The sequence below is a fragment of the Lissotriton vulgaris genome, chromosome 10 (genome assembly GCF_964263255.1).
Source record: "Lissotriton vulgaris chromosome 10, aLisVul1.2, whole genome shotgun sequence".
Lineage (NCBI taxonomy): Eukaryota > Metazoa > Chordata > Amphibia > Caudata > Salamandridae > Lissotriton > Lissotriton vulgaris.
In genome coordinates, this window is record NC_141698.1 from 601,338,457 (window position 1) to 601,353,058 (window position 14,602).

A 14,602-nucleotide genomic window follows, 5' to 3' on the forward strand; every position below is an offset into this window, starting at 1 on the left:
CCTTCCTTGCTAGCCAGTCTGCAACGACCATAGAAATTAAATGGTCTGAGGATATCCCAGAGTGTAAGGGAATTTGGTGAAATATATGAAGGATTTTTTATGATTCAAGGGGCATAATTTACTACCTGCTTGTCCCCAGTGAATAATAGCAAACAGCAGTTCAGAGGGTCAGGATCAAACTAAGATAAGTTCACTGACCAAATTGGGTGGGGGGGGGGGGGTGGGGGGGGGGGGGGTCTCTGCTATTCTCTTTAGTGAACAATGGCCTGGGTTTACATAGAATGCTATGGCTTTTATGGACTGAGGTTTTGTAACTGGCTGGGCTCTGACATGATATTTTGTTGCAACCTGAATATCAGTGGATGAGGCTGCTTAAGTGCCACTAGGTAGCGTGGGAGATCTGAAGTGCTTTTCTCGTCTGGGTGAAGGGGTACTATTCTTTCTTTCATTCTTTGGTACTTTCCTTTACTCACACTTGGTTCACGCGGTCTTCTCCAACCTATATTCCTCTGGGAAAAATAGAAACTAGAGAAGAACTTGAGGGGGGCCACAGAGTTATTGCTTGTCCTAACCAACATTCAACATTTAGAGATATAGACGGAGGCCTTTAGGACAAACACAGCTCCTTTCTCTTCAGATGAGGCGGTCCTTTGACCTGTAACAGCTCCCGGGGGAAGGTCTTAGTTCCAGTTACCTCCTTTAATACTATCAAACCATTGTTGGAACAATGGAGTTCAGACAGAATATCTTTCAAAGACTGATTGGTCTACCCGATTTGATCTTACGGCCACAAGAATTTCTAAGATGGTGTATAAAGTCTTTGGCATAAGCAACATTATGTCCAGCAGGGATGAAGAGCCGGTCGCCTGAATGCTGATAAACCCTCCCAGAAAGTCTTGGGTTGTGTTGGGAATCCCGGACGGGGAGCCCTTCTGAGACAGTAGATCACTCTGATCTGGAAGGACATGCGATATTACAACCAAGAGGCCCCAAAAGCTTCTGCTGTCAGAGGGGTTAGAAAAATATTAAGACTGGATTAGAACAACTGTCTTGGGTCCTTAGGCAGGGTGGACTGCAGAGACACCACCGAGGTCACCCACTCTTGGCCTGGATGTTCAACACTAGAAATTCTACTACCTGCACTTGATGAAGAGGGAGAGCCGAAGTTAAAATATATATTGATGTAGGGTCAGGAAGAGAGGAATTATTTTTCTTACAGGAAACTTCCCAAAAGAATATAGGAAGAGGCAAGCTATGCAAAGAGGAGCAAAGGTGCACGACTCTGGGGCACAGGGCTTCACATGGAGTCCTTGGCTCTGGCTCGAGAGGCACTCCATCCCATCCTGCCACACGTCTAAACCTATGGGCTCACTGAGGAGCTAGAACACAGTGGAGGAAGCTTGCCTAAAACGCCAACCAGCCAGCCTAGAACCCTAAGGGACCACTGCACAGCAGTCTCTCCTAAACAACTCGGCAGAAACAAACTCCCTTACACAGTCTCCACTTGCTCTGGAGGGGGGAGGAGGCCCGACCCCCTGTGAGAAGCTTGCCCATCTCCCTTAGCACTGGCATCAAGGTGCCCCTGGACAGCGCTGGGGCTGGAGCACTCGACTGCGCTAGGCTGTGAGGCAGAACACGAGACAGCGATGGAGAAGGCAGAAGTGGGTGGGCACGGCAGGGTGGTGAAAAGGAGGTGGCATTAGGAATCCTCACAAATTCTCTACAATTAACCATATGGCCAGCCATTCCACATCTGTAACGTAGTCCTTCAACTATCTGAAATTTTGCTTTCAACAAATCTCTCCTTTTCTCTGTCACAGCATTTACCTCACCCTTTTATTCATGAGTTACATTTAGCTTCAACTTTCAGTTGCTTTACATAACATGTGTTCCACCCTATTAATGCTATATGTTAACAAGATCGGTCACAAATACACTCACAGTAATGCGCCAAACGTGCATGTTGCCGCTAGTTCTCTCCGGTCAGATTCATTTATCAGAATGATGTCTTTTCTAGGGGGTACTTATTCTGGGTTACAAAATGGTTATCTAGTTTTTTAAAACCTATTTCAAAACCATTTAAATCGCTTGCATCGTCCTCAGGTAGATCAGGTTAGTGTTCTAAAGTTCTTTGCCCCTCAGCACCCAAACCATGACAACACTTATTTCAATACTTATATTAGGAAAACAAACAATAATATAATTATTGAAAACTTTCTTCCATTTACTCCAAATCATTTGTGGTTCCCCAGGAATAATATAAATAAGGGTGGTGGTATAATGCTTACCATATTGTGAGTTCTCTGTTGGTACTATGTGCTAAATCCACCCCAATAATTATTAACCCATTAATAATCAGAATTCCACTCAGATCAGTAACATGAATTGAACAAGGTGTGTAGCAATCTATATCCCTCTGGCATGTATGCGAGTGGATCACTGGTTTCACCAGGTGATCCACTGTTAGTGTGTGGATCAATGATGGAGCACATGTTTATTTTCATGTAAGCATAGAAACTGTACAAAGCAGTACTTCTGAATTTATTTGGAAAACATCCAGTAGGTGGCGCAATATTTATTCACTGAAGCAGAATTTTCCCTGATACAATAGGACGAGGAAGCGTTCATACAGGCAGGCGCGAAAGACTGAGCACCACAACGTCAATCCCCTCGAATCAGAGGTCGAATATACTATCTTTGATAAATTGAGTTACAACTTAAATCATACATTTGTTTTGCTCCTTCTAACTATGTGCATCTCACCCCTCCGAGGTCAAAAGTTTAAGCTATAGGCATTGTAAATAACAATGCCTATTATTTAAGTGTTTGTTTTCTAAACAGAAGAATGAAAAGCGTAATTTACATTTACAATGCCATTAGCTTAAACTCTCGCATATACAAGACCTATTGCATTGCAAACGCTGGTTTTACATTAGCGCTGGAAACTCTGCCTCATGCACTGATGTGATCACTGCTAACAATCTTGGATGGGGTGGTCACTGTTACATCACTATTAGTGATCACAATAATTTCCATTGAACATAAGTTGCTTTTATTGCAGATAAGGTTGGAGACCCTGCTAGACCCCTGAATATGAGAGAGTGTTACTTTCCTTGAACCTTATGTGATTGTGTGGGAAGAGACAAAGACACTGTCTCACAAGGGTAGTTCAGTTTTAAGTCCAGATTTCTTCAGACCAATGTTCCGCAACCCAGCTTTACACGTAAAAGCTGAGAAATGGAGCCTTCAAACAGATGTAACACCATGACTGAATCAGAGTAATGGAGTGTCAGCCATCAGCATCCCATCCTTCTGGCCAGTGTGAGAAGGCAAGATGAAATCACAAGGCGCCCAACACCAAGGGGAGAGGATGTATCCTTATGGCTAGAGTGGTCAGCCTCAGACCAGGGGAACCGGGTTCCAGTCTCTGCAACGACACTCAACATCCTGTGATTAAGAGCAAATCACTTCATCTTACCGTGCCTAACAAAAATGAATGTGTTTGTAACAAAACTGGTGCTCATGCTCCGATACCCAATGTCTCGGGTCTAGTTCATGCTATATAAAACTATAAAATAAAAAAATACAAGCATTGAAAATGCAATAGGTCTCGCCTTTAAGTTAAAGCCATTTGCTATGCTAATGGTATTGTATAGCAAAGCAAATGGCTTTAACTTAATTAAAAGGTGGGACATTTACACTCGGAGGAGCTATTTCTGTTCAAGACTGAAATCAGCGAGATATCTGTGTAAGGCTACAAAAATAGAATCTGTGAAAAACAAAAGGGGAAGCTACATTGTGGCAGACATTTACATTTGCATAAACAGTTTATATGCAACTGGACGATAAAGCATGGTAAGCAACACCTTAATACCTTTAGATGATTCATGGACCCCCAAGCATGCCTGTGGGTTCAATACCAGGGGCGAAGCTCATTCTTACTGCTACAACATGTGAGACTCGGTACAGGGGTATGAGATGCTACACAAAACCAAGTACAGTCCCGGAAGGGCATATGCTGCAATCAAAATCTCATTAAAAAGTGGACACACGACAATGAGATTCAAATGGCTTCTGGGATGAACTGACAATGAGATTCAAATAGCTTCTGGGATGAACTACAGTAAAGCCGGGCTGCATTTGTCTCCACGTGCAAGTTCCCAGATCCCCCTGTACCGCGCAGTTTACCTTTACCGTGGCGGCGTGCTCACGACCAACTTCTCTATCTGGGCTACAGACAGTACCAGAGCCCCCTCTGCGTCCAGTTCTGCAGTATGCAGACAAACCACCCAAACACTGCCCAAGCCCACAAGCACGTGTGTCCCACAGGTGGCCTTGAAGCGCTCAAAAACTGAATACGCAGAGGGAGGGCAGTTCGCCAGCTCCAGGCTGGGGCGAGCTGGAAGGAGGCAGCATGGCATGTGTACGGGTTCTCTCTTCCATATGTGTTGTTCTGCACTGAAGGCAGGCTCTTGCCTCCCTCCCCGCAGGAGCCTCTCGGGGGAGTGAGGAAAAGCGAAAGCACGCCACCATGCACGCATAGGGACAAAAAAATGCACGCACGTGTGCACATCCCTACGCTAATTAAAGTAAACAGAGATGGTGTTGGTCTGTCCACATGCGCACGCATTTTTTTGTCCGAAGGCACGCATGTTTAGCTTTGTGGATGGTGAGAGCAGCCATCTTTGTCCATCTGGACGCGCAAGCATTCAGCTTTGGCTGAATTGATTGCAAAAGGTCTTCTCCATGGCGAGGGCAGCGCATGCGCCGCTTTCGACAGGCGAGACCTAAAAAACGTAGTGAAGACACAAGTTTGCCAGACGTCACAGCTGGGAAAGCATAGATCGGAATCACGGCTACGCACTGATTGAATCAGGGAATGGCACGTTCCATTGTACATGAAGAGCAGGCGACGGGAGCATGGGAGGAAGCACTTGGGAGATATCACAATATTGTTAGAATTTTCTAACAGTTTAACTGATCCTCATTCTACTTGCCCCTCTATTCTTTTCATGGAAGCCCTAGTGATCATGCTGGATGATTTTAAGAGCTGAAGAGAAGGGTCAAGACTGATTTGCATATGGCTGGGTCCAAACAGGGGTGTTGTGGAGAGCAAAACGATGGATTAAACCCAGATCTGTGACTGGGAGTGAACGTTTGATTTGTTTAGCATTCAGTCTATCATTTGTTCTTTTGCTTTTGGATGATTTTAAGAAGTTAATCTGATGTCTTGGTACATAGCTAGTTAAGCTCGATCTCGACGATAGTAAAAGGACCATTAATCAAATCTAACTGCTGGAGTCCAAGAAAGGAAACCAGTACTGTGAAGCAAATAACGGTAACGGAAGGTGATTTCACTGTCAAAATGTGAATATAAGTGTTACTCCTGGTATTGGGTGGAATGGCACGGAGTACTTTGAATAGTAATTTCAAAATGAAGGAATACATATATTTGAAAACTGCTATAATCAATAGGCTTTCAAGTAAACAAATAAGTATTTTTAGAAATATCCAGTAAAATACCAAAAAGGAAAATTCAAACCACACTTACCATTGTTATGCCCAGCACTGTAGGGCTAACAATATACACTGGAGCTCTGAAAACACTTTGACTTCTTTCGTAGAAAGAATAGAAAAGGTCTGCCCAGCAGACTATCCATAATATGAAGCCCAAGGCCTAGAAAACAAAGGTAATGTCACAAAAGTAAGCGTGCAGAAAGACGAACATTCAAATGTAATTTCACTTTTTATACCAGAAGCAGCAAATGTTAGTGAAACATTCTTCAAACAGCCCCTTAGCACTTATTATTTACAAATGTTAACACAAAGATGTTTTTTCTTCAATACTTCTCACAAACCCTCAAATCTGTACACTCAAAACATCATGTTCAGTACCACTACACCTAACATGTTCGAGCAGCCGATCATCCACCCTCCCCCACGTACTACCACTCGGAAACCTGTCCTGGGAGGAGGTCCAGAAGATCATTTCAGCTGCCTCACTGACTTACCTTTGGTTCCATCTTCAATAACCAAAGCACAGTGGACATCCAAAGCTGCATTCAGACGATTGGGTCGTGCACTACACCTCAGTGACCACTATTACAAATAACGTTATTATCCTGGTCATCAGATATAGTCATATAAGCTTTGCGCATTAAATCCCAACGATTGGACATCCATAGATGTGTGAGGGAGAAGAGGTAAATTAGTTCGAGGATTATGCAGGTCTAAACTGAACACAGAGTAGTCCTTTGGCAAAGTACGTAATAAAAGCTCAGCTTGAAAGCGTAGAATAGCAACGCAGAAATGTCACCGATGAAGAAAGGTAGCACAGACTACTTAAGACCTTATCAGGGGTAAAAAACAGATTATGTCACATATAGTTTGTCCTGACATTAATTGCATAAGGAAGATATAATCCAACAAAAGACAATTAGAAATTACATCATGTGACATGATTGCATGATTACACAGTATCGAAGGGGAAATCGGGGACTGTACGAATACACAGTCACGTCTGTGTCATGACCGCAGTTAACCTCAAATTGTATGCGAATAATTTGTTAAATAATTGTCACTTGGAAAGGGCCAATTGTGAACTTTAGTTTGAACTGTTATGACATTTATGCAAGTATATACAACCCCATCTAGTTCTAATCTTCTCTTAATGCAGTAGTCCAATATCTCTTTACAAGATTAACAAGCACCAGCAAAGCCAACATGTCTGGATTTACAGTGGCTAAGCATGCAAACAAAGCCATGCACTAATGATGCTTCCCGGCATCAGTACATTAAGGACAGATATGCTGATGCTGCCAGTATTTGCTAGTAGTAGTGGTGGTGGGAGGAGGAGTGGGGTAAGGTGTGTTGCATTGGTGGTTGTGGTGTGCTAATGGTGGTTTTGCTATTGGTGATATTGGCATTAATTGTAGTGTTGGTGGTTGTATGGTTATTGGAGTTGGGATTTGGTGGAGAAATTGGTGGGAATACTGGAGCTACTGTTTATGGTACGGATAGAAAAACTGGTGATTTCTAGGGGTATTGGTATGGTAATAGTGGAGGTAGTGTGATAAACAAGCAATGGCAAATCCAATAGTTCTTGACTTTCCAATAAGACTGCAAAATGTTGGCTTTGCCAATGTCCATAGGTAAAGTAGTTCAAAAAAAGTAAAATAAATAGATTTTCAAAATACTGGAGGAAAAGCAAACCTATCTTATGGCATCTCAAAACTGTACACTTAATTAAATGTATTCATTTTTATACAATGCATGGTTTATTTTTCAATTACCTTTTACTTCGGAAAGTCTTAGCAAAAGTTAGAATAGGGAAGTATCCCAATGCAAAGGGATACACTTGCCACGGTCTAATTAACTTTCCACACAATTCAGCCATGTACTACTGTGCAGTAACCCTGGGAACAGATTTATGGGCCACCAGGAGAACTGTCATGCAACATACACCTACTGTCTTTTGACACCAATGGAGCAAAATGCCTCTCAAGTCCATCAGCTTTTCTCCCACAACACTGTACGGTGAACACCAAAAAGTCAAGAGGTACACATGCTCATGTCATAAAACACTTATATGGTGCCAAACCTCCAACAGGTTGCAGGCAATGTACCACCCATATTAAACCATCGCTCCTCCTGTATTCCTTCTTTGAAGAATTAATGCATCAATAACACAATGCTGTCAGACGTCCAAGTTACACAAATAAAATGTTTTTTTATATGCATTACCATTACAAAAATATTAATACAGATTAGCAATTCATTGTACAAATATAAGTTCCCTTTTACATTGTTCAAATATTTGAATACTTTTTCCCCACAAGAGCTCTACACTCGATCCTCACATCCATCCCAGTCAGTAGCACTTCATACACTCCATTAAAAGTCAAATGTTCCTAGAAATTAGGGATTGCCCACAGGATTCCTTATCCACCCCATTCAGGAAGTTATACATTAGTCACCTTTGTCACAACATTTGGTCATAGTTTGCGGATTAAATAGCAGAAACAGGTCTTTAGATTTTTTTTTAGTACCACCCTCCTCAGGACCAAATGATGTTTAAAATCTTTCATTCTACTACAACAAGGGGACGGATATTGCACAGATTCACTATAGGACATGTCAAGGTTCTCAATAGAAACCAAGTTAAAAGTAAAGAGAGGGCTATGGAACTACAGTAAAACCAATCCTTGACAGGAAGATCTTAAGGTAGGTTCTTTCTTTGTATTGATTACACCTTAAAGATTCAGTCTTAGTGGGTTTCCATGACCCATTCTTTAGAACTACCACCCATCTTGGGTACTAATTAGTCCTATGCATTGCCTGGTGCTACCAATATGGTTGATTCCAAAAACGGGCTTGCATCTACTCTGCGAGTACTGAAATAATAACACCCATATGTCTTGCTCTTTTTGCAAACTTTACTGACAAATTACCAAAAGGTTTATCTTAAAGAATGTGGAGGCTTATTGTAATTAAATTGTTCTTTGGTGTGTTTCTAGTTAGTAAGACTAAGCATACACTAAAAGATACACCAACCTTAAAGGTATATACAACAAAATAAAAGTTAATCACTTACGGTTTTGGCTCGGTTAAGCGGAGACATTCTAATGTAACCTTGGTCATGATAGCAGAGGTAAATGGCGTAGACTGGGAAACAAACCCAGAGGTAGACACATGGAATCCACACAAGAGTAGTATTCTGAAAGCACTTGGTGAAATCCGGATTTTCGGTATACCAGGTTAAATTACTATCCTGTAGAAATGGAAAAAAACTTTAATGTTAACACAATAGGACAGTTAGAACACCACTTACTTTAATATTCTTTATCGATTTTCATAGGATCTGTACACTGCACCAGAACTCTAATGTGACAACACCGAAACAGCATAATTATATCAGCATTTGGCATAGGAACATTTTTCCCAAACGTGCCACTCCCCCCTTTCCCCCCCCCACCACCACCAAACCCCTGCCCCAATGCTGCTCACTCTCTAAAGTGAATACATCACTACTATGTGGATTTGTTTTTCATGGAAGCAATTGGTTCAGTTACTAGTCTACGCGCCGGCAGCCTCTATAGCCATTTCTACCATTCCCGGGTCTATTCCGGTGGGTAGCCTGGCTATCAGAATAATCGCTCCTCCACTTCATCATTCCTTAGGTCACATCACGGTCTTGCATCTCTCACCTTCCCTTATTCTCCTGGCTCAGCACCTTGCTCTGTATCACAAAATTCAGACATCATACATGCAGCCAAGTCAACCCCGAGTCGCCTGTCTCTCCTCACATGCTTCATCCTGATTTAGTCCGCTACTGACCATTCGGATATATATCGGAGCCAGTCAGAGTAGCTGGGGAGGATGCGCATCTATCCATCAAATAGTAATACACCTCCATGCAAGTAGCAAGCCCAACAATATGAACTTGCGACTAAGCTTTTTCGCTGGACCAATATCAGCCACAACAACAAGTGTTGTGGAGTGTGAGGCACCTCCCAACCAGTCGCCCTATTTACATTTTCCAATACATCATTCCAAAATGGCATTATGGAGAAGCACTGCCACATCACATGCATAAAGTTTACAGTGGGAGCCCCACATCTAACACATTGGGAAGACCTGGTGGTGTATTTACAGTGTTGGGTCTAGGGCGGAGATATGCCTGGTGTGTGTATAATTGTATTGTATTAATTTAAAGCGTGGTGGACAGGGCCTAACAGAGTGCTCCCTCCTATTTCTCCTGCTCATTGGGTATTATTCTTGGCAAATCTTCTCTCAGTGCACGGTTTAAGAGTGAAATCAGTCTGAGAGCAGACATCGCACATAGTAGTGTTCATGAGGATACTGGCTCCTTCGGAAAAGTCAATTTCCCTCACGCAGTTGAAAATATTTTAGTGTATTGCAGAGACTGCCCCCACACCAAACAAATGATATAGCATCTTCCCGCAAAATTAATTGCCCGCCCTGATCGAGATTTCCCAGGAGATCACAGCCTCGGTTCTTCCACTTCCGTATAGATATCACTTCTGCTATTCTCGATTCAGCTTCAGAGCGGCATAACTAGCGCATATGGCATGCAGCATATTACTCTTGTGCCTGCTCGCTCCCACAACCAGCACATCTGACGTATCAGGAATGGCATCTCAGCCGGTACCCGTGCAACACACATAAGTAACTCTAGAGTGCTAGGTTCCCATGGGAGCTCCTCAGAAGATTATTTTCCCACTTGACCACCAAATCCAGTCAGTGGACTGCATGCTGCCGGTGAGTTGCAAGATAGTAGAGTTCTATATTGGGGAGGTCAATCTCTCCAAAGTCTGCTTAACCCCTTCGCTGCTCATGACAAGCTCAGCTCGTCATGCAGTACACTGGTCGTGTGCTTATGCTGAGCTAGTCATGAAACAATGGTATTCATAGTAGGTCAGCTCCCAGCGGGAATTGCCTTAGCAGTCAAGGTGTTAAGCATAGGTAATCGCATATATTTCCTTTAATTGGCTGATAGTAGGTCCATGATCAGACTATCTAACTCAGCAAATACTGAAGTGTAATCTCGTATACGGTACCCTGCAAGGTTTATAAACACAGCGGGAGCACCACCATCTGAACCCCTTCAGCGCGGCGCGAATTTTCGCGCTGTGCTGAAGGTTCTGAAGAGCCTATCGGCTCATGACGGAACGGTTCCATCATGAGCACAGCTCAACCGACGCTCATGACGGAACCGTTCAGTCATGAGCATGGAAGGGGTTAACAACCGACGCTATACCCATCATAGACAAAGGGAGATCTCTCCTAAATTGAGTCTATGCTCTCAATCTCTCTAGCGCTCAGCCTATGTCGTGGTCTAAAAACCTTTGTTTTGCATATAAGATCCTGCCCCCCCCCCCTTCCCCCTCCCAAATAGTGTATACCCTCGGTCCCTCAAGGAACCCCCATTATTGGAAGTTCCATTGGTGCTGGCCACCCAACGGCAACAGCTGGGATTTGTGAATGTTAACAAAGATACCCAACACTTCTCTGAAAGCCTGAAAGACATACAGGAGCATGGAGACAGAGTCCTCCGGGTTACACAGGGATAGCAAGGCATCATCGGCATACGAAGATCCCATATGAGTTGCTTCCCACACTGGGATACCCAAGGGACACAGCACACGACAGCAGCGCTACCACGGGTTCCAAGGCAAACGGTAAGGGAGACAGGAGACAAACCTATTGCCTGCCCAGATATTATCTGAATCGTGCAGACACCACACTGCCTGTCTTCACTCTGGCACCTGGGTCGGTGTACAACAGTTTAACCCATGCTTTATATTGGGGGCCAAATCGCACATTCTCCTACAACTGCCAGAGATATTCCCAAGAAAACCAAAGCATAGGGTCCCCGACTCATATGCAGCGCATGAAAAACATGGGCCAATCCAAAGGTTATGCATGGTGCTTCTGTGCGGAATAAAGTAATGCTGATCCATATGCATCAATGACAGCAGATGCGGAAGCAGCCGCGTCGCCAGTATGCCACACAGTTTTTTACATTCACGGTTAGAAGTGAAGGCAGTCTATTTGACGATGCCTCCACAGGGTTCTTGCCAGGTTTTGGCACCAAGACTATAAGGGACTCATGCATGGTATTGGGTAATCAGCCCTGCTGAAGTGCTTCTGGTTAAACCTCAAGCAACTTTTCAGCGATCACATCTGTATACCTTTGGTAGAGTTCAATCGGGAGACCATCGCCTTCTGGTGTTTTGGCCGTTTTCTGTCGCCACATTGCCCCCACAAAAGCCTCCCTCCTAATGGGCTCATCCACGACTGCCCTATCTTCAACCCCCAAGCCTAAGGAGATCAATCTCAGCAAGGAAGGCCGCCCCAGGATCACCCACTTTGTTACTACATTTGCATAGGTCTTGCATAGATGAGGTCATATTACCTCATTAAATCGCAAGCTGGGTGTTGCCTATGGTTCCATTCACATCCTGTAGCACCAGCACCGGATCCGAGGACTGCAGCAGTCTTAGCAAACGTGCCAGCACCACCCGCTCCCCTCAGTTTTGGCCCCTTCCCCATGCAACCTCTGCTGTTAGGGCATGTAAGTATGCTTCTCCAGCAGGCGCCAGTCATCTAATAGGCCTTTATGAGTTTGTTGCAATTCCCAGAGTCTCTACACCTGCGCAGGTAGTGCCCATTCCATTTCAAGCAACCGGGACTCCAATCAGGCTAGGTGGCGTTCCAGTTGTCATCTGACACAGTACAAGGTTTTAAGGCAGACCCCTCTGTTCACAACTTTCATCTCATCCCAGTCATGAGTCTTACTGCTTTAGCTGTCCCAGACTTCGTAGGAGTAGTGAGAGTTCTTCCCGTACCTTAACGGCAAACGGTGGGTCCACAAGTGCCTCCACACGCAGGCGCCACAGTGGAACCACAGGAAAGGCACGCCCCTTACCCAGACACAACTGAGAATAATCTGATAAATAACACACCAAGTATGTAACTTCCTTCCCCTGTGCAACACCTTCTGAAACAAATCTAGACGGCTGTATGACCCCCATGGCTGGAGTGTAACAGGAGAACACTTTGGAGTCTGGATGTCTCTACCCTCTCCCTCTCCCTTGATCTAGCAAGTTTAAGCCCTGCAACAGATCCCTCAATTGCTTAGTCATGTGTGGTTTTGGGTTTCTACACGGTGGATCGCGACCAAAACTCCATTAAGGACACAATTAGTCTCTCACTACTACTATATCTGCAGTAAGGTATGGTGTGGCAACAGCCACCACCTCCTTATAGAAGATGTCATTATTCGGAGCATATACATTTAGCAGGCACAGCTCAAGCTCGTCTAGGTCACCATACAGGATCCCACAGCGCCCTTCCAGATTCAGAGCATATGACAGAAGAGTACTGCAGGTGCCACCCATATAGCGCCACGGGAACACCCAGAATGAGGTCACATACAAATTCCCCCTCCACCTCTTACGGAGACAAGGAACACAGTCCCCTCAGATATGGGTTTCCTGTAGGAATGCAACAGAGAAACAACAGCACTTTATGTAAGAATGCACTTAGCTGTTTCCCCAACTGAGCCAACCCTCTGACATTCCATGCCATGAATTTAAACACCTCAGCTGCCATCATCTTTCCACGTCACAGCCATACCGAGACAAGCCCATCCAGGCACACCCTCACAACAGACCCACTGAGCCCAACAGCATCAAGCACTCAAGCTTCCATCTGCATACCCCCCCCCCACCCCTACCCCCACCCCTACCCGACTACCCCATCCCCACCTCACCCACCCCATGGGCAGTAAAGCAAACAATCTAATTATAGGCAGTGCATGAACTGGCATTTCCCGCCCCATTACCGATGGTTTTGAAAACTAGCGAGTCAAGATTTCAAATAAACAACTATATGCTTCGCTAGAGTTCACTATGCTGCAGGAGTCACGAGGCTCTAAGTTGCTGACATGCATTGCCCAAAAATGTTTATTATTCATTATTCTTAAATCATTTTAGTTTTTTGGCATTAATGTTAAGGACATGAAAATAGGGCCAGTTTTAACACCCAGCTGTCTTTATATAAGCACATATTTCTCCCTTTGCGTTTGACTTGGATATTTGGATCAATTTCACAAGGGAACAAAAACCCAGCTAGTCGTTTTGATCAATTTTGTGGGGGAAGAAATACAGTGACGTGCATCAAGGGCCTTTGGTGTCACTGTGGCAGGCGATGGCTAACGTGATCAGGGGTCTCAGTACAGTATACATAACAAGATTAGCATTATAAGAATTACCATAACAAAGGACAAGGCTCCAAATCACACATGCTAGCATCCAGTCCTGCCATTGACGAAAGGGGTGAATCTAGAATGCCTGTGAATGACAGACGTCTGCCCTCACACAGGGAAGCAGACTCAAACGCCCGAAATCGTGACACTGACAGGCACAGTTCTACAGTGAATACCATCATAGGCAGCAATTAAGGGCTTTCGAAAGTTGAGCTCTGCGTCGTACATTGCATTGCAGAAAGTTGACTTTCGCCACACTGATGGAAGCCATCAATTTGAAGATTGTCTGCATACTTTCTGCAGAAAGGAAAATCATCCCATTGCGGTTGCGGATACGTGAACTGAGAAATATCCTCATTTAAGGATGGGCCTGCCTAAAGTATGAGTCTCACAGTAGCTAGAGTGGCCTTTTGAGCTGCCGGTGGAGGCATAAGGATAACCTAAAACAGCAAATAGCATTAAGTGAGGGGATTAACTTTAGAGGAATGAGCCAAGACATAATTATCAAAGTCTTAAGCAAACGGCCTAATGAAGTGGCTGGTTTAAGAAAGTCAATGGTTTAGAGGCAGACGAAAATTCTACGTTTTATATTAAAAGCAATATATCTGCTCGACAGGCGTGTTGTCAAAACCCAGAATTAAAAATTGGGTACAAGTGTAGAAAAGAGTTGATCGCAATAGGCCCTAAAACCTTAAAAAGTCATAAGGACTTTGATTGCTTGTTGTGTGGAGCATGATCATAGAAAGCCTGAGCTCCAGAATCATGAATATGTCAATAACTCAAAAGGATACAAACAACCACAGACAACTG

At 44.0% G+C, this 14,602-nt stretch overlaps 1 protein-coding gene across 1 annotated transcript in view; it reads right to left on the reverse strand.

Annotated features, from left to right (window-relative positions):
- Nucleotides 1-14,602, reverse strand: part of LOC147688570 (multidrug resistance-associated protein 1-like) — a 131,557-nt gene that overhangs the window by 31,216 nt on the left and 85,739 nt on the right. The window contains exons 2-3 of the mRNA XM_086939802.1: nucleotides 8,594-8,770; nucleotides 5,552-5,677 (exon numbers count right to left, since the gene is read on the reverse strand). Of these exons, the coding sequence (XP_086795928.1) occupies nucleotides 5,552-5,677; nucleotides 8,594-8,770 (303 nt within the window). The remainder of the gene's footprint in view (nucleotides 1-5,551; nucleotides 5,678-8,593; nucleotides 8,771-14,602) is intronic.